This window comes from Mesoplodon densirostris, chromosome 2, assembly GCF_025265405.1.
Source record: "Mesoplodon densirostris isolate mMesDen1 chromosome 2, mMesDen1 primary haplotype, whole genome shotgun sequence".
Classification (NCBI taxonomy): Eukaryota; Metazoa; Chordata; class Mammalia; order Artiodactyla; family Ziphiidae; genus Mesoplodon; species Mesoplodon densirostris.
In genome coordinates, this window is record NC_082662.1 from 120,819,786 (window position 1) to 120,846,338 (window position 26,553).

At 37.1% G+C, this 26,553-nt stretch overlaps 2 protein-coding genes across 3 annotated transcripts in view; both read left to right on the top strand.

Annotated features, from left to right (window-relative positions):
- The window catches only part of ATF6 (activating transcription factor 6), a 210,633-nt gene that overhangs the window by 117,436 nt on the left and 66,644 nt on the right, over positions 1–26,553 (top strand). The gene's annotated exons all lie outside the window — the stretch shown is intronic.
- LOC132483761 (proteasome activator complex subunit 3-like) lies at positions 2,154–21,932 on the top strand. The gene is given in 3 exon segments (XM_060089445.1): positions 2,154–2,216; positions 20,752–21,703; positions 21,706–21,932. Coding segments are annotated over 3 exon segments (1,242 nt in total).

Here is a 26,553-nt window from a genome sequence, read left to right on the forward strand (position 1 = left end):
TCTCTTGTCTCTTTGGCAGCTCCAGACCTTTTTCCGGACTCCCTCCCAGCTAGCTGTGGAGCACTAGCCCCCTTCAGGCTGTGTTTACGCAGCCAATCCCAGTCCTCTCCCTGGGGTCTGACCTCCAAAACTCACGCCTCAGCTCCCAGCCCCGTCCACCCTGGCGGGTGAGCAGACGAGCCTTTCAGGCTGATGAGTGCTGGTCGGCACCGATCCTCCGTGCGGGAATCTCTCTGCTTTGCCCTCTGCACCCCTGTTGCTGTGCTCTCTTCCGCGGCTCCGAAGCTTTCCCCCTCCGCCACCCGCAGTCTCCGGCATCGAAGGGCCTTCCTAGTGTGTGGAAACCTTTACGCCTTCACAGCTCACTCCCACTGGTACAGGTCCCGTCCCTATTCTTTTGTCTCTGTTTTTTATTTTTTCTTTTGCCCTACCTAGGTACGTGGGGAGTTTTTTGCCTTTTGGGAGGTCTGAGGTCTTCTGCCAGCATTCAGTAGGTGTGCTGTATGTGTTGTTACACATGTAGATGTATTTCTGATGTATTTGTGGGGAGGAAGGTGATCTCCGCGTCTTACTCTTCCGCCATCTTCAAAGTCCTCTCCAGAAGACTTAATGAATGGTTTGGGAGGTGAGGCTAAGTTATGAAAATGAGGTTGGAGAGACTGGAAGGGGCCGTATCACACAAGGACTGTGAGCTATGGTAAGGAGTTTCAATTTTATTCTGAGGGCCAATTAAGGGATTTAAGCAACTGAATGACACGAATGATTTAGTTTGTAGGACGGCTTTAGTTGCTGTCTGGGCCGAGAATTAGAAGGAGACATGGTGGAAGCAAAGACAGCAATTAGAAGGCTTTTTCAGTAGTCCAGGCAATATGATGATGGCAATGGAGTGATGAATGGGTTCTAAATACATTTTGCAGATAGGTTTAGTGGGAATTGGAGATGTTCAGATTTTTGGCTTGGGTAATTAGGTAGATAGTGCTACCATTTACTGAGATGAGAACGATTTGGTGTAGGGCAGGATAATATATTTCATATGAATATTGAGTTCTTTTTGGAAACACTTAATTTTGAAATATCTGTGCGAATTTCATGTAGGAAGAGAGGGTAGAGGGAGAAGAGGGCCCAGGATTGAATTAGAGATTCCATTAGAGAAGGATAGCCTGCAAGGGAGACTGAAACAAAGCAACCAGCAAAGTTGGAGGAAAGCCAAGAAAGCCAAGGGAGATGTTTTCAAGAGGGAATTTGAATACTGCTGAAAGGTCAGGTAAGATCAAGGTAAGTATCTCCTGGATGTGTCAACATGAAAGTCATTGGTATCCTTCACAAGAGCCCTTTAGTGATGAGATGGAAGTGAAAGTGAGATTAAGGATGGATTAGGTGGTAAGGGAATGAGGACAGCATAACTATTTTGAGAACTGCCTATACAAGGTATGAATGAAATTTGTTTTCTGCCATATCAGTAAATAAAAGATGTTGCAGCCGTCAAGTCACTATGCGCCCCCCCCAACCTTGAGCCTTGAGGGAACTCAGGATGGGAAAGCACAGGATACTGGCCCTGGATGGCTAGGGTGCAGTGCATATCAAAGGAATGATTTAAGTGAGACCAGACTCTTGAATCTTCCCTTACATAGAAAAGCGCTAAATTTCTTAATTTGAGATATCTGGTTTTCTTTAATTCACAGTAGTCTTTTGAAGTTCCAACCACCTGGTCTTTGCAGCAGAAACTCCTGTATATCCTGGCTCCTCCCTTACCTCTTTGGAGCAGTGTCTCAGAGCTATCTTAAGTCCTCAGTTTTGTCCGCCAAATAAAGTGTAATTCTCAACTTTTAGGTTGGGCTTTTTTTTTTTTTCTTTTTAGTTGACAAAGGGAACAGAGAAGATAATTGTTTTTTTAATCCCAAGATAACAATTTAAAATTTTAAAGGAATGAACCAGTGGATAGGAAGAGAGCAGTGTTAAATAGGAGAAGTGATGAAGTCCTTGAGGAGGGCAGAAGGGTGGAATTCATATCAAAAGTAGAAAGACTACCCTTTGCACTAGAAGGTGAGACCTTTCTTCTCTTATGGTAGAGGCTAGGCCAGTTTATAGGTAGGACGTTTGGTTCTAGGAAGATAAGACATCTCTGATGGCTTCTGTTTTCCCACTGAAGTACAATGCGATCAGCAGCAGGTGAGTCTGTTGGAGGAGGGATAGGGGATTTGAGGAGAGAGGAGCAGGTGTGAAATTCTTGTCTTAACTAACGGATTGTGTGCCTACCAGAGAAACGGTAGGATTGCCAGGCCATGGTGGGGTGCCAATTTGCAGTATGAGATAAGTGAAATCTCTGCAAGAAGGTGCTAGGTGTGGGGTTACAGTTGATTAATAAGACACAGCCCTTGCACTCAAGGAGTTTATAATCTGAAGAATCAAAGACAAATAATTACAGTACAGTCCTGTAGAGGGAACTCCTCCTGGAGACTTAACAGCTGAGACCTGACTGCTCTGAGATACCTTACCTAAAACTATTACATCATAGCTCATGGTGACAAGAATATTCTAGACGGTGTGATAGTCACAACTATATTATTACATGTTGATGCAGTAGTTTGTTTTCTTTCTGCTAACATCATCAGGCACCTCCTTAACACTTCGAAATGTTGTGAGAAAAAGGGCCATCCTTCTCTTCTTTCTCCCTCTTCTTTCCCCTCACACCTTTCTTTACTTCCAGCTGTTGGAAGCTAGAAAATTACAAGAATTTGTAGATGCAACCTAATAATACTGTTTTGTTTTTATTTGGCATGTTCTTTTTATCATTTTCTAACTAATTTTATGCTGTTGTAATCAGGAATATTGGAACATTTAGCACTTAACTTGGACTTCTGCCTTATGGCCTTCTGAGGAGTTACCCTTATTAGCAATCAGGGAACCATACCACCTGGAAGACTCTAATTCTCTTAAAATAAGAATAAAACCTTGTGCGTGGTTTGAATTTAATTTTCTGCTATATGAAGCAAAGAATTATTCTTTAACATAGTTTGTAATTAAAGTTGATAGTGAGATCTTGTATATCACGTAATACCATTTTTTAAGGTGAAGATTAGCGTTCTCCACCCCCCCACTTTATTGAGATATAATTGATATATAACATTGCATAAGTTTAAGGTATATAACATAATGATTAGATGCACATATATATCGTAAAATGATTACCACAATAAGGTTAGTTAACACATCCATCACCTCACATAATTGCCTTTTTTTTTTTGTAGTGAGAACATTTATCTACTCTCTCAGCAACTTTCAAGTATATAATACAGTATTGTTAACCACAGTTACCATGCTGTATATTAGATCTCTAGAACTTATTCACCTTATAACTGGAAATTTGTACGCTTTGACCAACATCTCCCCATTTCCCCCACCCCTCAGCCCCTGGCAACCACCATTCTACTCTGTTTCTATGAGTAACATTCTATTCTGTTTCAGCTTTTTTAGATTCCACATGAAAGTGCGATTATACAGTATTGTATTTCTCTGTCTGAATTCACTTAGTATGATAATCTCTGGGTCCATCCATGTTGCTGCAAATGGCATTATTTCTTTTTATGGCTGAGTAATATTCCATTGCATATATATACCACATCTTCTTTATCCATTCACTGTCGATGGACATTTCCATGTCTTATATTGTAAATAGTGCTGCTATGAACATGGGTTGCAGATATTTTTTCAAATTAGAGTTTTTGTCTTTTCTGGATATATGCCCAGGAGTGGGATTGCTGGATCATATAGTAACTATATTTTTAGTTTTTTAAGGAACCTCCATACTGTTCTCCATAGTAGGATTTATTTTTTATTGTATAGTATTCCACTTGTGTGTATGTGTATCACATTTTCTTCTTCCATTCATTCATCAGTAGACACTTAGGTTGTTTCCATGTCTTGGCTATTGTGAATAATGCTGCAGTGAACACTGGGGTGCAGATATCTCTTCAAGATACTGATTTCATTTTTTTCAGATATATACCCAGAAGTGGGATTGTTCCATCATGTGGTAGTTCTATCTTTAATTTTTTGAGGAACCTCCATACTGTTTTCCATGGTGCATTAGTCACTGTTGTTGTTTAAAAAAAAAAAAAAAGCTTTAATGAGGTATAACTGACATTTAAGAAACTGCACATATTTAATTGCCCATTTTATAAGTTTTGACAAATGTATATCTCTGTGAAGTCATCACCATAGTCAAGATAATCAACATGCCCATCATTCCTAAAAGTTTTAAATTTCTCCTTGTCCTTTTGTAATTTCTTCCCACCCATTCTCTCCCCTGTCATAGACAACCACTGATCTGCTTTCTGATACTATAAATTAGTTTACATTTAAAACAATTTTATATGAAGAAATCATACATTATGTGTTTTTTTCTTCCAGCATAATTATTTTGAAAATCATCTATATTGTTGCTTTATTAGTAGTTCAGTCCTCTGTTGCTTAGTATTCCATTGTAGGGATATAACAATTTGTTTATCCACTCACCTTCCACTTTTGACTAATACACATAATTGTTAACTGTAGTTACCATGCTGTATCATAGATCTCCAGAATTTATTCATCTTACAACTGGAAACTTGTACCCTTTGACCAGCATGAGTTTATGGATAAGGCTACTATGACTATTGGTGTACAAGTCTCTGTAGAGACACATGCTCTCATTTCTCTTGTGGAAATACCTAGGAGTAGAGCAGCCAGGTTATATGGTAGGTATGTGTTTAGCTTTCTAAGAAGCCACCAAACTGTTTTCCAAAGTAGTTGTACCATTTTGCATTTTCACCAGCAGTATATGAGTGTTCCAGTTCCTCTCTATCCTCACTGACACTAGATATGGTCAGTCTTTTTGATTTTAGCTATTCTAATAGGTGTGTAGTGGTATCTCAGGTTTTAATTTGCATTTCCCTAATGAAAACTAATTTTAACCATCGTTTCATGTGCTTATTTGCCATCCATATATCTTCTTTGGTGAACTGTCTGTTCAAATCTTTTGCCCATTTTTAATTGGGTTGTAATTGTTTTCTTATAATTGATTTGAGAGTTCCTAAATATTCTAGATACAGGTCCTTTGTCAGTTACATGATTTGGGTATATTTTCTCCCAGTCTGTTGCTTTCTTTTCCATTTCTTATAAGTGTTTTTAAAAGAGTAGAAGTCTTAATTTTGATGAAGTCCAATCTATCATCTTTTTCTTTTATGGATCATGTTTTTAACCTAAGGTCACAAAGATTTTCTCATGTTGTCTTCTAAAAGTTTTGTAGTTTTAGGTTTTACATGTAGGTCTATAATCCATTTTAAGTTAATTTTTGTATATGGTGCAGGGATGTATCAAAGTTCATTTTTTACACATGGATATCCAGTATTATATAATATTCAATGTTGTGTTTTCATCCAGTAGCTTTTTTTCTTCTAGTTTTATTGAGATATAATCGACATACAGCACCATATAATGTGTACAGCATAATGATTTGACTTACACACATCATGAAATATTATCATAATAAGTTTATTGAATATCCATCATCTCATAGATACAAAACTAAATAAATAGAAAAAAATCTTTTTTCCTTGTGTCCAGTAGCTTTTAATAGAGTTAAAGCAAAACCAAGCTTAAAAGGGTAGGCTGTCAGTTTTCTTGTGTTATCCTTAAAACTTTCTTGTTGTACATTTTGCTGGAACTTCTTAAAACAGTATCCTGTGATTGAACTCCTTCAACCTCAAATTTCCCATCTTTATACTTAACCAATGAATTGTTATTTATATATTCTTTTGGAAACATAACATATACTATAGATAATTATAGCAAAAGTGTAATGGGTAGCAGAAGATATTGCCAAACCAAGGTTCTAGAGACCAGACGAAATAAACACATAACATGTGCCTATACAGATTACAGTGCTAAGAAATACACAGAAAAGTAAGTGAAAGAGGAACTAACTGTAAAGTTTTTAAAAGAGCTATCTGCTACTTTTTGTCTAATCTACTAGTGTTTTCCCCCTTTTTTTAGTAAAAGAGAGCTATAGCATTAGACCCTAGAATTAAACTTTTAAAAATATATGTGTTATGTATGTATGAATGTGTGTGTGTGTGTGTGTATACACATTCCTACATACACATGACATACACATAGTTTAGGCATTGGCTTAAAAATAGAAAAATGACAGAGGGTATAGATAGTTTATCCTGTAGCATTGTGCAGCCTTATTCAGAAATAAGAAAAAAGGGTTTTCCACTCAGCTATGAGTCATTACCTTTTAGTTTAGTGGAGAGAATAACTTCGGAGGTGCTGAGACAGCCTCTTTTTTTTTTTTTTTCTTTTTTTTCTTTTTTTGTAGGCAATCATGTAGCATAGGCTCGGGAGTCAAATGAAGTAGAATTTCAACCAGCATTGTTCTATTGCTTACAAACTCAAAGACTTGAGGGAAATACTTTTCAGAGCCTCAGTGTCTTATCTCTAATATAGTAATATTAATAATTATCTCTTCATAGGTTAAGAAATTTAAACAATAATAAAATAATAAATCAGGTACTAGAACAGTACTTAACACATGGTAGGTGTTCAATATATGTCTGTTTCTCTGTCATCAGGGAACTGACCTTTTGAAGCCTATGGCTACAGTTTGAAGAGTCCATAAATGGATAGGACAAGGGGAAAGAGTTTTCCATTAGATATAGCACAATCATCCATGATCACACCCCAGCCCCAGCTCCCCATAAAGATGCATTTTAATGCCATTATCATCCATCAACAGACAGAAAATTAGCACATTTGGAAAGAGTATGAAATCTGCAAGATTTTACAAGTGACTTTTTTTTGTGTGGTATGCGGGCCTCTCACCGTTGTGGCCTCTCCCGTTGCGGAGCACAGGCTCCGGATGCGCAGGCTCAGCGGCCATGGCTCACGGGCCTAGCCGCTCCGCGGCATGTGGGATCTTCCTGGACCGGGGCACAAACCCGTGTCCCCTGCATCGGCAGGCAGACTCCCAACCACTGCGCCACCAGGGAAGCCCTACAAGTGACTTTTATATTACTATCCATTACCTGATTAGGTTTATGAAGGCTTAATTTATATAATTTAGACCTACCCTTTATCCCTTTTTGGGGTAAAGGGAATCATAAATTTGAAAGGAAGAGCTCTTCCAAACAGAAAGATAGCCAGAATCTCCCTCAGTAGGCTATAACCTCTTACAGTAGCCTTTTAAAAAGTGATTTTAGAGTGATTTCCTGAATTGACTCTATTTAAATGTTCATTTCATGTGATGTCTATAGAAACTAGATACTTAGATTACAGACAGAAAACTAAGTAACAGAAGACACCAGGTTTTCAGCTGTTTTTAGGGTTTATTCAAATTGACAGTTTATTCAGATTTGATGGATTCAGTGACATCAGCTGATAACTGAAAAGAAACTCTGTAGTCTTTAATCTAACCTTTCCATATTGATATCAGATAGGAGCCATATGACTGATACATTGTATATATGATAGGTCATCCAGAAGATATAATAAACATTATATATTTGTGGCATAAAACTAGTCTTGTTTTCCTATAAGTATTAATAACATACACAAAATCACAGATTTTAAAACAGTTACATCAGCATAGGTTTAGTATTATTAATAGATGTTATTGTACAAGCTTCCAATTCTGTTGCTCATTTTTAGATGAAGCCTGTTACCTGACATTTTTATATATAATGGAAGTTCATAGGCTATTAAGTAGATCAAAAATTAATGATAAAATAATTTGAATTCAGATTATAAAATAGTTCAAGTCTATTCTGATGAAACAGCTTCACTTAAGACTGAGGCTTTGGGGTCAGCTTTTTAGCTATACAGTTTGTCTTATTTTTTTTAGTAAAATATGTAAGTATGTATTACTATACCATACAAAAAGAAGTGGTCAACCTAATTTCTGTGCATATATGATTGATGATTTTTTTGAAAACTATTGTCCTCCTAGGATTATTTTACCAACTGTGTGTTCAGCTTAGATTCAAGAGAATACAGTATCTCCTTAAGCAAAATACTTATTAGAACCAAAACAAGTCCAGACTCAATTGTTTTTATCTGTATTTTTTTTTATTTTACTGCAATTTGGTGTAGTTGGCATTAGTTGAAAATAGAAAGATAAGGAGGCATAATTTCTATCTATCAAAATGTGAATCTCAATTTCATTTTGAAACAAATACTTATATTCTAAGAAGGTGAATGGAATTGATAAATAGCAAAATCCAAATTGTTTTTAAACACGTAACATCTCTTTTATTGCTCTTTGAGAGAAAACATAAATATGAGATATCTTCATAATATAAAAGGTTTTTTTCTTCAAACTTTTAAGGATTGATTTTATTATTCAAAAAACTTTATTCATGCTAAGTTATGACTGTCTATTTGAATAATTGCTTTACTTTTATAATTTAAAAAAAGTTTTTCCAAATACAGTTATCCTCAAAGAATTATTACTTAATCAAGAGATTTAAACAATTTTGCTGTCATTCATCCAGCAAAATATTTTTTGAGTAGCCATTATGTTTCAGGCTATCCTCACTGCAAAGAATCCAATAAACAAAACAAAAAAGCCCTTGCTTTGGGGCTTCCCTGGTGGTGCAGTGGTTGAGAGTATGCCTGCCGATGCAGGGGACACGGGTTCATGCCCCAGTCTGGGAAGATCCCACATGCCGCGGAGCGGCTGGGCCCATGCGCCATGGCCGCTGAGCCTGCGCGTCCGGAGCCTGTGCTCCGCAACGGGAGAGGCCACAATGGTGAGAGGCCTGCGTACCACACACACACACAAAAAGCCCTTGCTTTTATGTTCTAAAGATGGACACAACAAATATACAAATAAATATGTAATAGAATATCAGTTTGTGATAAGGGCTAAGAAGGAAAATCAAAATGAGAGGACAGAGAGTAATTTTATTTTTATTATTTTTTTAATTTGTTTTTTTATACAGCAGGTTTTATTAGTCATCCATTTTATACATATCAGTGTATACATGTCAATCCCAATCTCCCAATTCATCACACCCCCCACCCCCAGCCCCCTGCCGCTTTCTGCCCTTGGTGTCCATAGGTTTGTTCTCTACATCTGTGTTTCAATTTCTGCCCTGCAGAACAGTTCATCTGTACCATTTTTCTAGGTTCCACATATACGTGTTAATACACGATATTTGTTTTTCTGACTTACTTCACTCTGTATGACAGTCTCTAGATTCATCCACGTCTCTACAAATGACCCAGTTTCGTTCCTTTTTATGGCCGAATAATGTTCCATTGTATATATATACCACATCTTCTTTATCCATTCGTCTGTCAGTGGGCATTTAGGTTGCTTCCATGAACTGGCTATTGTAAATAGTGCTGCAGTGAACATTGGGGTGCATGTGTCTTTTTGCATTATAGTTTTCTCTGGTATATGCCCAGTAGTGGGATTGCTGGGTCATATGGTAATTCTATTTTTAGTTTTTTAAGGAACCTCCATACTGTTCTCCATAGTGGCTGTATCAATTTACATTCCCACCAACAGTGGAAGAGGGTTCCCTTTTCTCCACACCCTCTCTCCAGCATTTGTTGTTTATAGATTTTCTGATGATGGCCACTCTGACTGGTGTGAGGTGATACCTCATTGTAGTTTTGATTTGCATTTCTCTAATAATTAGTGATGTTGAGCAGCTTTTCATGTGCTTCTTGGCCATCTGTAAGTCTTCTTTGGAGAAATGCCTATTTAGGTCTTCTGCCCATTTTTGCATTTGGTTGTTTGTTTTTTTAATATTGAGCTGCATGAGCTGTTTATATGTTTTGGAGATTAATCCTGGGTCCGTAGATTCGTTTCAAAATATTTTCTCCCATTCTGAGGGTTGTCTTTTCGTCTTGTTTGTAGTTTCCTTTGCTGTGCAAAAGCTTTTAAGTATCATTAGGTCCCATTTGTTTATTTTTGTTTTTATTTCCATTACTCTAGGAGGTGGATCAAAAAAGATCTTGCTGTGATTTATGTCAAAGAGTGTTCTTCCTATGTTTTCCTCTAAGAGTTTTATAGTGTACTGTCTTACATTTAGGTCTCTAATCCATTTTGAGTTTATTTTTGTGTATGGTGTTAGGGAGTGTTCTAATTTCATTCTTTTACATGTAGCTGTCCAGTTTTTCCAGCACCACTTATTGAAGAGACTGTCTTTTCTCCATTGTATATCCTTGCCTCCTTTGTCATACATTAGTTGACCATAGGTGCGTGGGTTTATCTCTGGGCTTTCTATCCTGTTCCATTGATCTATGTTTCTGTTTTTGTGCCAGTACCATATTGTGTTGATTACTGTAACTTTGTAGTATACTCTGAAGTCAGGGAGTCTGATTCCTCCAGCTCCGTTTTCTTCCCTCCAGACTGCTTTGGCTATTCGGAGTCTTTTGTGTCTCCATACAAATTTTAAGATTTTTTTGTTCTAGTTCTGTAAAAAATGCCATTGGTAATTTGATAGGGATTGCATTGAATCTGTAGCTTGCTTTGGGTAGTATAGTCATTTTCACAGTGTTGATTCTTCCAATCCAAGAACATGGTATATCTCTCCATCTTTCTGTATCATCTTTAATTTCTTTTATCAGTGTCTTATAGTTTTCTGCCTACAGGTCTTTTGTCTCCCTAGGTAGGTTTATTCCTAGGTATTTTATTCTTTTTGTTGCAGTGGTAAATGGGAGTGTTTCCTTAATTTCTCTTTCAGATTTTTCATCATTAGTGTATAGGAATGCAAGAGATTTCGGTGCATTAATTTTGTACCCTGCTACTTTACCAAATTCATTGATTAGTTCTAGTAGTTTTCTGGTGGTATCTTTAGGATTCTCTATGTACGGTATCATGTCATCTGCAAACAGTGACAGTTTTACTTCTTCTTTTCCAATTTGTATTCCTTTTATTTCTTTTTCTTCTCTAATTGTCATGTCTAGGACTTCCAAAACTATGTTGAATAATAGTGGTGAGAGTGGACATCCTTGTCTTGTTCCTGCTCTTAGTGGAAATGCTTTCAGTTATTCACCATTGAGAATGATGTTTGCTGTGGGTTTGTCGTATATGGCCTTTATTATATTGAGCTAGGTTCCCTCTGTGCCCACTTTCTAGAGAGTTTTTATCATAAATGGGTGTTGAATTTTGTCAGAAGCTTTTTCTGCATGTATTGAGATGATCATTTGGTTTTTATTCTTCAGTTTGTTAATATGGTGTATCACATTGATTGATTTGCATATATTGAAGAATCCTTGCATCCTTGGGATAAATCCCACTTGATCAAGGTATATGATCCTTTTAATGTGCTGTTGGATTCTGTTCGCTAGTATTTTGTTGAGGATTTTTGCATCTATATTCATCAGTGATACTGGTCTGTAATTTTCTTTTTTTTTGTAGTATCTTTGTCTGGTTTTGGTATCAGGGTGATGTTGGCCTCATAAAATCAGTTTGGGAGTGTTCCTTCCTCTCCAGTTTTTTGGAAGAGTTTGAGAAGGATGGGTGTTAGCTCTTCTCTCAATGTTTGATAGAATTCTCCTGTGAAGCCATTTAGTCCTGGACTTTTGTTTGTTGGAAGATTTTTAATCACAGTGTCAATTTCATTACTTATGACTGGTCTGTTCATATTTTCTATTTCTTCCTGGTATCGTCTTGGAACATCATTATACCTTTCGAAGAATTCGTCCATTTTTTTTGGCATAGAGTTGCTTGAAGTAGTCTCTTAGGATGCTTTGTATTTCTGCAGTGTCCGTTGTAACTTTTCCTTTTTCATTTCTAATTATATTGATTTGAGTCCTCTCCCTCTTTTTCTTGATGAGTCTGGCTAATGGTTTATCAATTTTGTTTATCTTTTCAAAGAACCAGCTTTTAGTTTTATTGATCTTTGCTATTGTTTTCTTTGTTTCTATCTCATTTATTCCTGCTCTGATCTTTATGATGTCTTTCCTCTGGTAACTTTGGGTTTTGTTTGTTCTTCTTTCTCTGTTTCCTTTAGGTGTAAGCTTAGATCGTTTATTTGAGATTTTTCTTGTTTCTTGAGGTAGGCTTGTATATATGAACTTCCTTCTTAGAAGTGCTTTTGCTGCATCCCATCGGTTTTGGATCGTCATGTTTTCATTATCACTTGTGTCTAGGTATTTTTTGATTTCCTCTATGATTTCTTCAGTGATCTCTTGGTTATTTAGTAATGTATTGTTTAGTCTCCATGTGTTTGTGTTTTTTATGTTTTTTCCCCTTTAATTCATTTCTAATCTCATAGCGTTGTGGTCAGAAAAGATGCTTGATATGATTTCAGTTTTCTTAAATTTACTGAGGCTTGATTTGTGACCCAAGATGTGATCTGTCCTGGAGAATGTTCCATGTGCACTTGAGAAGAAAGTATAATCTGCTGTTTTTGGATGGAATGTCCTATAAATGCCAATTAAATCTATCTGGTCTATTGTGTCATTTAAAGCTTCTGTTTCCTTATTTATTTTCATTTTGGATGATCTCTCCATTGGTGTAAGTGAGGTGTTAAAGTCCCCCACTATTAGTGTGCTGCTGTCAACTTCCTCTTTTATAGCTGTTAGCAGTTGCCTTATGTATTGAGGTGCTCCTATGTTGGGTGCATATATATTTATAATTGTTGTATCTTCTTCTTGGATTGATCCCTTGATCCTTATGTAGTGTCGTTCCTTGTCTCTTGTAACATTCTTTAGTTAAAAGTCTATTTTATCTGATATGAGTATTGCTACTCCAGCTTTCTTTTGATTTCCATTTGCACAGAGTATCTTTTTCCATCCCCTCACTTTCAGTCTGAATGTGTCCCGAGGTCTGAATTGGGTCTCTTGTAGACAGCATATATATGGGTCTTGTTTTTGTATCCATTCAGCGAGCCTGTGTCTTTTGGTTGGAGCATTTAATCCGTTTACATTTAAGGTAATTATCGATATGTATGTTCTTATGACCAGTTTCTTAGTTGTTTTGGGTTTGCTTTTGTAGGTCCTTTTCTTCTCTTGTGTTTCCACTTAGAGAAGTTCCTGTAGCATTTGTTGTAGAGGGGGTTTGGTGGTGCTGAATTCTCTTAGCTTTTGCTTGTCTGTAAAGCTTTTGATTTCTCCATTGAATCTGAATGAGATCCTTTCTGGGTAGAATAATCTTGGTTGTAGGTTCTTCCCTTTCATCACTGTAAGTATATCATGACACTCCCTTCTCTCTTGTAGAGTTTCTGCTGAGAAATCAGCTGTTAACCTTATGGGAGTTCCCTTGTATGTTATTTGTCATTTTTCCCTTGCTGCTTTCAATAATTTTTCTTTGTCTTTAATTTTTGCCAATTTGATTACTATGTGTCTCGGCGTGTTTCTCCTTGGGTTTATCCTGTATGGGATTCTGCACTTCCTGGACTTGGGTGGCTATTTCCTTTCCCATGTTAGGGAAGTTTTCAACTATAATCATTTCAAATATTTTCTCGGGTCCTTTCTCTCTCTCTTCTCCTTCTGGGACCCCTATAATGCAGATGTTGTTGCATTTAATGTTGTCCCAGAAGTCTCTTAGGCTGTCTTCATTTCTTTTCATTCTTTTTTCTTTATTCTGTTCTGTGGCAGTGAATTCCACCATTCTGTCTTCCAGGTCACTTATCCATTCTTCCGCCTCAGTTATTCTACTATTGATTCCTTCTAGTGTAATTTTCATTTCAGTTATTGTATTGTTCACCTCTGTTTGTTTGTTCTTTAATTCTTCTAGATCTTTGTTAAACATTTCTTGCATCTTCTCGATCTTTGCCTCCATTCTTTTTCCGAGGTCCTGGATCATCTTCACTATCATAATGATAGTGATTTTTTTTTCTGGAAGGCTTCCTATCTCTACTTCATTTAATTGTTTTTCTGGGGTTTTATCTTGTTCCTTCATCTGGTACATAGCCCTCTGCCTTTTCATCTTGTCTGTCTCTCTGTGAATGTCAGTGATTTTAAATGAATACAGAGAAAGTACATTTTTTCAGTCTGAAGCATATAAATTCTTTGGCTTGTTTTTTTTTTAATTTACTATTGACTATTTCTGCTGGTGAAAATTATTTAGAGAAATTAGAAACTCACTGTACATATTTTGTATACTAACTTAATTTAGCCCCAACTAGTGAATTTAGCATTTATAAATGGAAGTGTCTATGGAGTAATAAAATCTTTAGTTAACCACTATTTTACTTTTAGCAGTAAAGTCTGCAGCTCATGAAATCTGTAATTCTGGAGTGGTTTCATCTTGCACCAGCCCCTAGGGAGTCTGTTGATTCAGCACTGAGTTACAGATTATTATTCAGCTGTAGAACTTTTATGCTTAGGCATTTTCTTACATCTTCCTCTCTCAGTCAGTGAGATCTTGTAGTTTTTCCAAATAAAACAAATCCCATACTAATAAGAAGCTATAAATAAACAGTAGGAGAGTGAGTCAGAGCCAGCACCACCCTTACTCCTTGTGTGTGTACCTCTCTGGTACTCCCCGATATGTTCATTTTGCACACACATGTAGTAATGCATAACTACTGTTCTGCAGACCAACTCCAGTTACTTAAGTGAGGGCTCTTTTTCAGAACTAAGCAATACTGTGACTGGTAGAATTCTGGAATATTACCAGAGTCAAAAGCAGAATGTGAAACCCTGCATACTGTTGATGGGAGAGAAAAAGAAATATATGTCATACTTTTCCTATAAATCCCTAAAGAGTTCAGCCCAGAAGACTGCTGTTAGATTAACAACTTTTCAGGGGAAATAAGAAAAGATAAGTTGCTTGAGAGTCCCGTCTCTTCTACTAGTCAGGTCCTATCTGATAAATTTTATCCTATTTCTTTCATTAATTCATTTATTCAGTAAATATTCATTGAACATTTATTGTTACCTGGCACACTGCTACCAAAGAACATATAAAAATGAAAAAACTAAAATGCTTGTCCTCAAGGAATTTATTATGGTAAATAAGAGTGACTTGTAAATCCAAAATTACAACACTGTGATAGGAACTGTAAAAGAGATTTATGCAGAATACTTTGAGATACAAATAAAACTACTACCATTTATGAAGAATTTAGTGTCCTGGCTGTTTTATGTAAGATATTTCATTTAATCCTTTCAACAGCTTTATGAGGTAGATATTATTATGCTATTTAACTTGTGCCAGGAGCACTAACTTCATCTAGGAAGGGAGAAGGTGGTATCAGGGAAGGTTTTTTCAGAAACAGTTCTTGAGTTGATTACAGCAGGATGAATTGGTAGGAGAGATAGTGGGAGGAAGATGATACAATGGGCATTTTACGCAGAGAGAGGTGAATATGTAAACCATAGGTCGTATGAGAGTATTGTTGTTGGAATGTAGAGTAGGTTCTGGGAAATAAAAGATGGCAGGATCCAGATCATGAAAGAACTTGTGGACTATGCTTAAGGAATTTGGTCCTTACCCTATAGAAGATAGAAATATGATCAAAAATGCATTTCAGGAAGATAGCTCTGGAATTGTTTGCACAAGGCATTATAAGAGGGGTTTTACTTTTAAAGGAAGAAATTCTCCTCCAGCACTGACTTATGTTTATTAAGTACATATAAACAGAAAACTTGAAACATCTTCTACTTTTAGTTTGCAACTACAAAACCAAAATAATATAATTATATAATATAAATAAGTTATATAAATATATAAATTAAATATAAATAATGTTACAAAGATAAAATACAAATCAGCAACTTGAATTTATGTAATAGACCATGTTTTTGTGTCACTACTGATAAGTGAAGGTGATACTGACTCTCATGGTGCAAGTCTTTTTAGTTTTTAATTAAACATTTCCATATTATTGAGTACTGTGTGATAACTTAATTCTCCCTCCAGTTTTCTCTTTTTTTTTTTTTTGTTTGCGGTATGCGGGCCTCTCAGTGTTGTGGCCTCTCCCGTTGCGGAGTGCAGGCTCTGGACGTGCAGGCTCAGCTGCCATGGCTCACGGGCCCAGCCGCTCCGTGGCATGTGGGATCTTCCTGGACCGGGGCACGAACCCGTGTCCCCTGAATCGGCAGGTGGACTCTCAACCACTGCGCCACCAGGGAAGCCCCAGTTTTCTCTATTTGAATCACTAAGAAAACCTTTGTTTTATCTGATTTACAGTTATTTGGGAAAAGGAGAAAAAGGATAATCATACCTAATAGGCTCCTCTCTCATCAATTAAGGTAGATATACTTGGTGCTATCGTAATCATAAAAATGTAATCGCTGGCCCAGATTGCATGTCAGTTATAATATGACCCAGAATATGCTTACATCAATTAATGAATCATCAAAATGAAGACACAAATAATTATAGGGAACCGATGGACTTCAATTTGAAAAATGCTGAACTAGAAGATTCATTGTTCATCCAGTACATTATTGATCCATGGATTTTATAAACAAAATCAAACAGATTGAAAACAAATCAGTGTCTTCGGTAGAGAGTCATTGGCCAAAGCTTCTTAAAAAGTCAGGAATCCAGGACCTAGAGATCAGTAGTTTTTTTGTTAAAAATCAGTGATCTTAAGGACCCTTGACTGTAGACATCATTGTTTCCAAACTATCCCAATTATGTAATTTGTAAGATAAAATAATGTGAACTTGATGGAGACATGGCTTTTACCAGAAGGGGTTCTATTCAGAAATGCACTTTTCAGCCAAGGTAGCCAGTAAAACTTTGTGTTTGCTTCACCTATGCCCTCTGTGATATGGCCTCTAAATACTGATGATCTCAGAAATGCAAGCCGTTAAAAAAAGATACTTATATTCAACTGTGTAGTACAGTTAGTCACTACTGCTAAGTAACAAGATAGTGAACAAGAAAATTGTATCTTGGTTTGTCTAGAATACACAGTTCTACTACATTTCAAAGAGTGAAGGGAGATTTTGGACTGTTGATAGACTCCTTCAATAATAGCTAACATTTATTGAGCAATTAATATGTTTGAGGCACTGTGCTAAACTCTCTACATGTATTAACTAATTTAATCCTCAAAACAACTTTTATAAATATTATTATAATGCTCATTTTATAGATGAAGAAAATAAAGCACAGAGAGATTAGATAACTTAGCCAAGGTCACATGGGTAGTAAGTAGCAAAGCTAGGATTTGAACATGACTAACTTCGTAACTTTAACCACAATGCTATATTGCCAACTCCTCTTCATTTAGAGCCATGCTCCTGTTTGATGTGGAGGCTGATTCTGACAAAAGGGCACTGCAGTGAATACCTCCACATCGTTTATTTCTGTACCTTCACGTGCAGCAATCTAGGAAGAAGAATGAAGGAAGAGGACATGATATATTTGTCAGCCCTAGAAATTGCTCATTTGGGGGTCTAGATAATGTAAGATCCACTGCAACCCAGAGATAAAAATTTTATAAATATAAGGGGATAAATACTACCATCCACCAGAGCCTTAAGATTATCTAGATTTAGCACCATTGATAATATTTCTCCTAACTTTTATAGATAGAAAGAAATCAGTGGGAAAAACAGCTTATTTTGAATGATTAAATTTCAATCCATGTCTCAAGCTTACAGCTATCTCCAGTAGTTGACACAACAGTTGCTTAGAATAGTTCTGTAAATGGAACCCATACGCAGGACCACAGAATCCCTTCTTCACAGGGCATAGTTTCAGAGTTGGAGGATATTTAAAGGATAAGCCAATCCATAAATCTGTAGGCATTCCTAAAAGAAGAGTGGGGTGTCAGTTATTGGCATCAGTACATAATGAACCCTGCTGGGCTGTGGTGAAAGGAGAAACTGACCTGAACAAGACAATACTCTACACAGCTGTCCCTGGCCTTCCTCCACCTGTTAGCACTCAGTGTTAATTTCACGGGTCAAATCAAGGCATGCAAGTTTATTAAATAATTTTTAAAAACAACCACTGATTGCTGATGGTTGATGGGGGTAGAAAAATTAGGAGCTGTTACTTTCCTGCCAACTGCTATCTCATTAACAAGGACAGGAAACATTACGAGAAAATAAAACTCTTATGTCCCACTAGAAAAAAGAGCAGCTTAATCCCCCAAAGGATTTTATATTTTATCATTAGACAACTAAAGAAAATAATTTCATATAAATGGCTACATTAATCACTGTCATAATTTAAGTAGAAAGAAACTTCCCTACTTCTTTAAAAGAGCAACTAGAAATGTTTTCTGTTTGAAAGCAGAGTAACCATTTGTTAAACCATATATACCACTGAGGATGTTTTTAGTATAAAATGGAATTTCCATGCTGGCGCCATCATAATCTTGTATAGCCAAAGTTATGAAGAAAATCAACATATGGGAAATTGTGGTCATGTTTTAAGATTTGCTTTTTCTTTTCTGTTTGATAGCCCTATCTAAATTCCCATAAGTTGGATGTAAATATGTGTGTGTAAAAATGTATGTCTAATTCACCTCTTAGGAGAGGTTTAATGTAAGTGTAAATAGAAATCATTTACCTAAGCCCCCCCAAAAATTACGTAATATTGAATTCTGCCTTTTCTCATGTCTCCACATCTAAAACGATCACTACATACTGTTAATTTTACTTCTAAGATATTCTTTTTTTTTTTCCGTAATATATTCTTGATGCTTCTCTTTCAACCCCATCACCACCACTTAAAATGAGGCATACTTTCTCATTTGGATTATGGCACAGTCTCTCTTCCTTTAGTTTCTTCTTCAAATTCACCTCCACCATTGAAATCATACATCTGTGCATATTTTTTCCCTGCCTAAATGTCCTTCATTGGCTTTTTTTAAATCCAGGTTCCTAAAGCATGGCAAACAGGGCCCTACCTCCATGAGCTGGTCCTTGCTTACTTCTCCTGCCTCATTTCCTGCCACTTCCCTTATATCTTAAGATCCAACTTACCAGTAATCCCCCATTACCTCCCTCACATACATACACACCTTTATCTCCCCTGCCCCACCTCTGAACATATAATTACTGTCACCACAGCCTTCTTTGTCATTCCTGAGAGACTTGAATTGATCTGAACACAGAAACCATGTTTGAATTTTCAACTCCTGACTGGGGCTGAACAACTTAATTGCTAGTTTGTTAGTATAGGTATCTTAATATCTTACATGTGTAGTTGAAGCTATGATGAGCTTCCCAGATCCCTCCTCAGAACTAAAGTTTTTATTTCCCAATTGCTAAAAGTCTTGCTACCAAAGAGCCCTCTTCAGGAACTGCTTTGACCCCACCTCAGGACAACTGAAGGGCATTTCCCAGTTCCCCATGGGGTCAGTTGAGGCCTTGAGATTGCATTGAAGTCCAACTTCTCCCTGTTCTGTCTCTTTCTTTCCACAGGTGTTTATCTTAAGAGGACTCCCTAATAAACCTCCTGTAAGCAACTTCTCTGCTTGCTGGGGAACCCAACCTGTAACATGTTTGTCTTGTTGATTTTTTTTTCCTTTCAGTTCTAGATTTTGTGAAGTTATAGTTAGCTAAAATCTTACTAAGTCAGGATCATTTCATCGGACATGTATTGAGCACCTGCTCCATGCCAGCTGCAAAAGAAATGAATTAAGACTTGGCCCCTGCCCTGAAGGAGTTTACAGTCTGACTGAGGTGACAATTACATTTGAAACCATACTATAGCATCGTTAGAAAAATCCTTTTTTAACTAAACTTCAATAATTTTAGAATAAAAGTCAAAGGCATGGATTTTACTCTGTAGTACTGCAGAGAATAAAAGGAAAATATTTCAGGGAAAGGAAAATGAATATAAATAAATAGGGTGAAAGTTTAGAAGTTTACAGAATTTGTCTCTATGATTCCAGAAACCTTTAAGGAAAAGGTAGTTTTTTCATTTTTTATTTTGAAATAAGTTTGAACTTACAGAGAAGTTAGAAGAATAATACTGAATTCTCATACACTATACAGATTCATCAATTTTTACCATTTCTCCACATGATTTAGCATTCTCATTCTCTACACACACACACACACACACACACACACACACACACTTTTTCTGAACCATCTGAGAATAGATTAAATATATCATGTCACTTTATCCCTTAATACTGTAGTGTGTACTTCCTAAAAACAAGGACATAACCTCTGTAACAACCATACACTTATCAAATTCAGGAAGTTTGACTGTGTTACTTTAATTTACAGTCCAGATTCAATTGTTAATTATTCCCCAAAAGATGAATTTTTTTGTTTGTTTGTTTTTGGTTTTTTTTGCGTTATGTGGGCCTCTCACTGTTGTGGCCTCTCCCGTTGCGGAGCACAGGCTCCGGACATGCAGGCCAAGCGGCCATGGCTCACGGGCCCAGCCGCTCCGCGGCATGTGGGATCTTCCCAGACCAGGGCACAAACCCATGTCCCCTGCATCGGCAGGCGGACTCTCAACCACTGTGCCACCAGGGAAGCCCCCAAAAGATGAATTTTAAGAAGAGTCATATAACTTAACATTTGTAATTTAAACTAAAAATTGTATGAAGTAAGCCATAGAAGATCTCAGAAGTCTACTGACTTGATTAAAATACAATAGTGACGTGAACTCACTTTTGACTTTCTAAGGGGAAAGCATGGATAGGCCCAGGTTACCTGTAAAGGTGTGACTTGAGGCTCTCCAGAAGTGAGCCTTGCTCTGGAGAGCCCATTTTGTGAGATGCCTTTCAAAAGAGATCGTGTATTCTGGATCCAGGGATTGTGGATTTCCTTGAGCTCCTATGTAAAGCGCACCGACTTGTCATTGCCTGGTCTTAACAGCTTAAGTTTAACGATGTTCTTGAAAGTGGCTTCCCGCCAGCAAGGCCAGTAGGTAGGGGAGGCGCAGCTCAGATAACTAGATCCAGCTGGGTCCCCCGACACGTGGTCTTTGGTGCTCTAGCGTCTAGGCACTCCAAGCCTAGGCTGGTCCCACGAAGCCTGTCTCCCGGCCTCTTGGCCAGGGCGCCGTCCGGAGGGCGTGGTCAGCATGTGGCTCCCGCTTTCTCCGCGCGCCGGGCCGCGGGGACCTCCGGGACGTCTTTTCGCCCTGGCAGGGCCTGGTCTGTTGGGAGTTGGTGGTGGCGGCGGAAGCGCAAACCCATCCTGCGGAGGAGGGAGAAACTCAGGCCATGCCTCCCCCAACACTCAACGCCCCTGGAGGTCATAGCTTCCCCGCTGAAGCTAGAGCAGGACGTGCAGGGGAAAGTAGATTCATTTCGGGCCCGCATTGCCCAGGAGGCCGAGGATCTGGTGTCCACCTTCTTCCCTCAGAAGCTGTCAGAGCTGGATAGTTGGGTTCAGGAGCTCCACCTGCAAGACCTATCCAGAATACGTTTGGTGCCAGCCCCAGAGACCCCCGTCGCCCCAGACACTGAGGGGGATGGGCCCAACCGGGATCCGCTGCCTCTGCAGACCCAGTCCTCCATCAAAGTACTAGCAATGCCAGGCGGCGAGGGGCAGCTTCTGCGAAGCAACCAGCAACTGGTGGAGCTGATTCAGCCCGTAAAACCCGAGATCGAGCTGCTGAGAGAGGAATGCAATACCGTGCGGATGTGGGTGCAGCTGCTCCTCCCAAGGGCGGAGGACGGCAACAACTTCGGAGTGTCTATCCAGGAAGACACCGCGGACCAGCTGCAGACCGTGGAGAGCACAGCAGCCTCCTATCTACACCGCTTCTCCACCTATTACAACACCCAGGCCAAGTTGGTATCCAAGATAGTGAAATACCCCCGGGGGAAGATTATCGCCGCACTGTAGCCGAGGTCAAGGAAAACGAGTACCAGAGTGTGTGCCAGATCCTGCTCCACGTACAGAACCAGTATGCCACCTTGCATGATGTAATCGTCAAAAACATTGAGAAGATCAGGACCCCTCGGAGCACCAACACTGACAACCTATACCGAGGACCTTTCTCCACCCTGCTTTCCTTCAGCAGTTGGCTGAGCTGTTCAGGCAGCTAGAAGGCTGGTTATTGATGACTCTACAGGTGACGAAACGACTGGAAATGTGCGTTACTCTTTAGTGACAGTTTCGTATAGCTTATCCTCATACTGAATCCTCTTTTGATGTCATTTTTATTTGATTTTTCTTCCAGAAGAGAGAATGGGAAGAAGCCATCTGGTAGAAGGTAGTAAGGTTGGACAAGGAGAAAGGACTGCCATTTTTAAAAGTAGCTTTGTAGATGAATGTTGGCCAAGGTTTCTTTTTTTATGGCATTGGTGACATTGAATGGTTTCAGGGGTTAATTTAAAAAACCCTAAAGTTTAAAAGAAAGTTAAATGAAGGTTTTCCTAAGGTTCCACTCTATGTTACTTTGTTCAAACGTCAGAAATTCTCCATTTATACCATCATTTCTTTTTTGCAAGAAAAGGAGTTTAAAGGGATGTGTTTAGGTCATTGTATGCTTTCAATTTAGCAGATTGAAATAAAACTTGGTTTTACTGTATTTTGATGGCATAAGTGTGCTTATCTGAACTTTAATTTTCAGGTGTATAGTTTCCCTTCTCCTCAGCTGGACTCGTACCCTTGATATTTTTCAACTCTGATGCGTAAGAAAAATGAGCATGTAAAGAGCAGTAGGTCTTAACTGTTCTAAAGAAATAAACATCCATACCTCCCTTAGAATGAAGAGAAATCTGTGAAAGCAGCTTCCTTGCACAACCTTCTACCATCTCAGTGTTTTCTACTTTCCTTTTACACACGATTTAGAATTTCTTCTATGTATCCATTTATCTCTTAAGTCCCTGCCAAGTCCTTCAAGCTTTATATCACATTTTTTTCTCAACCAATTTTCATCTCCATTCCCCTTTTGTCTCTTAAGATATTTCTTATAGGCTCTCATAAGAGTTTTCCTCTCAAATTGTATGGGTCACTTAAAAAATCTAAATACTCTAAAATGTGACTGGGTTTTTTCCTCCTGACTGCTTTTGCTGCCTGGTTGAGGGGAAACCGTTGTCATCTTCTCAATAGTGATCTATACTGTTGGTATATTTCAAGTCCAGCATTTCCAGATTTCATTTGCAGGTAAGATAAATTACTGTACCCCGAGTAACCTTCTGCATCAGAGAATTTCTTGTGATGTGATATGATGAATCATTCTTCCATAGCGGTTTTTGTTCAGAATTTTATCTTTTTTGATGATGAAGATACTTCAGCCAGCTGAAGTGTATTTATTGAAACTTTTTTTTTTTCAGTTTTAGTATTATTTGAGGATCTTCATCACTCAAAAACACCACCTGTGGAACTTACATAATACACACTTAGAAAAAGTGAGAGCGGGAGCCTTTTTATAGATAGGAATGAGATTATCCCTGTGTACAAGTGACAGCTTTATCTCTTTTTCCTATTCAACTAACTGTACCCTGAATCCTTATAATATTTTCAAGACTGTATACATACGTAAGTTGTGAGCTTAACCTTTTAATGTGTTTTTATAGTAGTACTTTCATGCAATAAATTATTTCTCAAATGAGTTATTGGTAGGGAAATTATGAGGGATTAAATTTATTTTTTGTGAGAAATGAGAATGTTATTTCCCATTGAAATTTCTTTTCCACATAATGTAAGACCCTCTGAAACTATATATAGGTAACTATATAAGTCAGGGTCCAGAATCTATTACTGAAACTTACATAATTTTACCTTTTTTTCCCCCTTTGTGCAGTATCTTTGTAGGAATATATTTCTTGCTACAAATGAAACTACCTTCAGATCTTGCTTTAGATAGGGTCAAAACATGATTATTTTGTCTACTCTTTTAATTGATCCTAATCATCCCTCCCCTCTCCCCTTTCCCCATTTAATGAGCAAAGTCACTTTTGAATGAGACTTTTTAGGAGTTACTTTTCAACAATGCGTTTTGGTTGCCAAGGGTGAAAACCAGCACAAACCTTTATTATACAGACTTGACTCTAAAAGCTGCTATGAAAGCATTTCCTATTTAAAAGCAAGAATTGTTTAAGATGAAAGCAGAGATGTTTTCTATTGCATCTTTTTTTAAAAAAAGAAATATTTCTTAGTCTGACCACACCACATTTCTAGCGGGTGGTTTTTTGTTTTTCTAGGGTGGATAGTGATGCCCATTACGTTTTTTTCTGAGGTGGTGTCAGTCTACCCAGGAAGTGCCTAATGATTTTTGGCTTTTCTTTTGCTTTTTCATTTTCCTTATCTGTTTGACCTGAAGGAGTAAAACAACTGTTTCTTCATGAGTGAAGTGAATTAGAGATAAAATACTGTTTCAATCACCTTTAAAAAATTTTTTACTTATAGTTATGTCTGTATAACTTATAACCTTATAACTGGGCCTGTCCTTACTAAAATGGATATGACTATGTGTCTATTCTGACCTATATAGATTAGAAAAATTTGTAACTGGTTTAGTGGAAGCTTTATTTTCAAAGTAAGCTTCTAAAAATTGTGATGCCATGGTAAAACAAGTTTATTCTTTCATTGAACTTCTGAAAAGCCCAAATCTTTCAAATTGGACCTTATAAAACAACAAAAGATATTGCCTAATAGAAAGACTTTTGTTTGCATTTAACATTCTTCCTCAAGAGTTCTCTTTATTTCCCTTGTAAGGTATTAAATCTGATTCAGATAAGTGCCAGGAATCCTACATCAGTTCATATCATTTGACAGGCATTTAATTGCATGCCAGTGTGTAGTGGACAATGTAAGGGAAGTCCAATTGTTGCTTGTTTTTCAACCATAGTTAATCATCTAAGGTTTAAAATATCTGTTCCATACATAATACAACCATCATCTTTTGCTTGTTCCTTATACTCTTAAGCTGTCAAACCCTATGCCAGATTGAAATAAATTGTCTCTAATACCCAAACATGTCTTTTACTAAAAAAAAATATGCATGTCCTTTGCAGTTAAAGAATTCTGGTATTTGCATTTTATTCCCTGTTCTAACACTATGTCAAACAAAATTGGAGCTGGATTGCTTTTATAAAGTCCCTACTTCTGCAAAAATCAAGTCCTTTATTATTTCCCCTTCTTGCAAATGGTTGCAAAAGCTTTTATAATAACAAACCTATTTTAGGAACTGGTGTCAAAACATGGTATCCAATGTGAATCATTTGCTAATTGTTAGCACTTAAAGCCCCTTTTAATTCCTTTTTAAAAGTCAGCTGAATTGAGAAAGAGTGTGTGTAATGATGTTTTGTTCTTAGGAAATGGTTTGAAAAAATCATTTGAAATTAAATAATTTTTAAGTTCTTTTTGTGATTCATGAAAGCTACTAACGCAGATTTGATTGGAAATTCTAAAATTGGTAGATCTGGTTTTTAGAACTGAGTGAAATACCTTTCTTAAGCCATATAAATGATATAGAAGAGGTTTAATTTTAAAGTTCTTAAACTTTGGAGCTTAGAGGTTTCTTTAAATTATTGTTTATAAATTCTTTGGTTAGAGGCAACATTTTTTTATAGTCTTTATGAGGTTTTCATATTTCTACAGAACTCTTACCAAATGGCCTCGGCCATTAATAGATAACTATGCGATCAATTTTAAATGTTTTTTCAATTTCAAAAGGACTATCTCAATGCTCAGAAATTTGAAAAATCAGGAGAAATCATCCATAACCCACTAGTTTAACAAAATTGTTGAAACGTATTTGTGGGTTTTATTTATTTTAAAGAATACATATATGTCTTTATATTATTGCAACAAAGATTATACATACTTCTGTAGAAGATAAGCATTTATATATAAACCCAGTTTTACTAATTAGAATTTCATTTGGCCGATATCCCCAGATTCAGATAGCAATAAACCCCATTTCATTTTGTCTTTCAAGGATTCTTACGGCTCTTTTACCTAACTGTGAGAATGATATTCATCTAGGGCAGGGGTTTTGAGTAGACTGTGGAAAATAGAGATCAAGTAGCAAGGAGGACATGTGCCTAGATGACGGTGAGAATGTCTAGATATTTATATTAGGATTTTACTTTGCTTTTGAGTTGAGGTTCCATAATGGCATTAGCCATTTTATTATTTAGTGTTAATCCTCTCCCCCCTCAAAAAAATTTTTATTACCTTATAAATATGTTCAAGAAAGCAATTACATTGTCTTATACTGATTAGATGAGTTGTTCCTGCTTACATGATTTGGTATGAGTAGGAGGGAATCCTACTTCCTCTGTCAACATTTAAACATTTCTGAAAGATGCTATTGTGCACTGACATCAAGGCATTTTTTAAAAATTCCTGATCTTTTTGAAAAAACAAAGGACTCAGTCAGTTACAGAAACAGGTGCTGGACCACCCCTGTTCTCTGCATTACAACACTGTACTGCTAACACATTAAGTATCTGCCTACCTCGAACTGAAATTATCCATGGGAAGCAGAATAGAAATATAGAAGTTTCATGACTTATCTTTTCATCAGCAATAATAGGTATTTAATATTAGATGATTATACATTTGTATATATTTTTTCTTTGCTTTCTTTATTGTGATAAGTCTTCAGGTTCCTAAAGTTCAGTTAGCAGAATCTTATCAGTGAAGCTTAGTGATCCCTGTCACTCAAATTTAAAATATTTCAATACTAAACTGAATTTAATGAACTCTCTCACA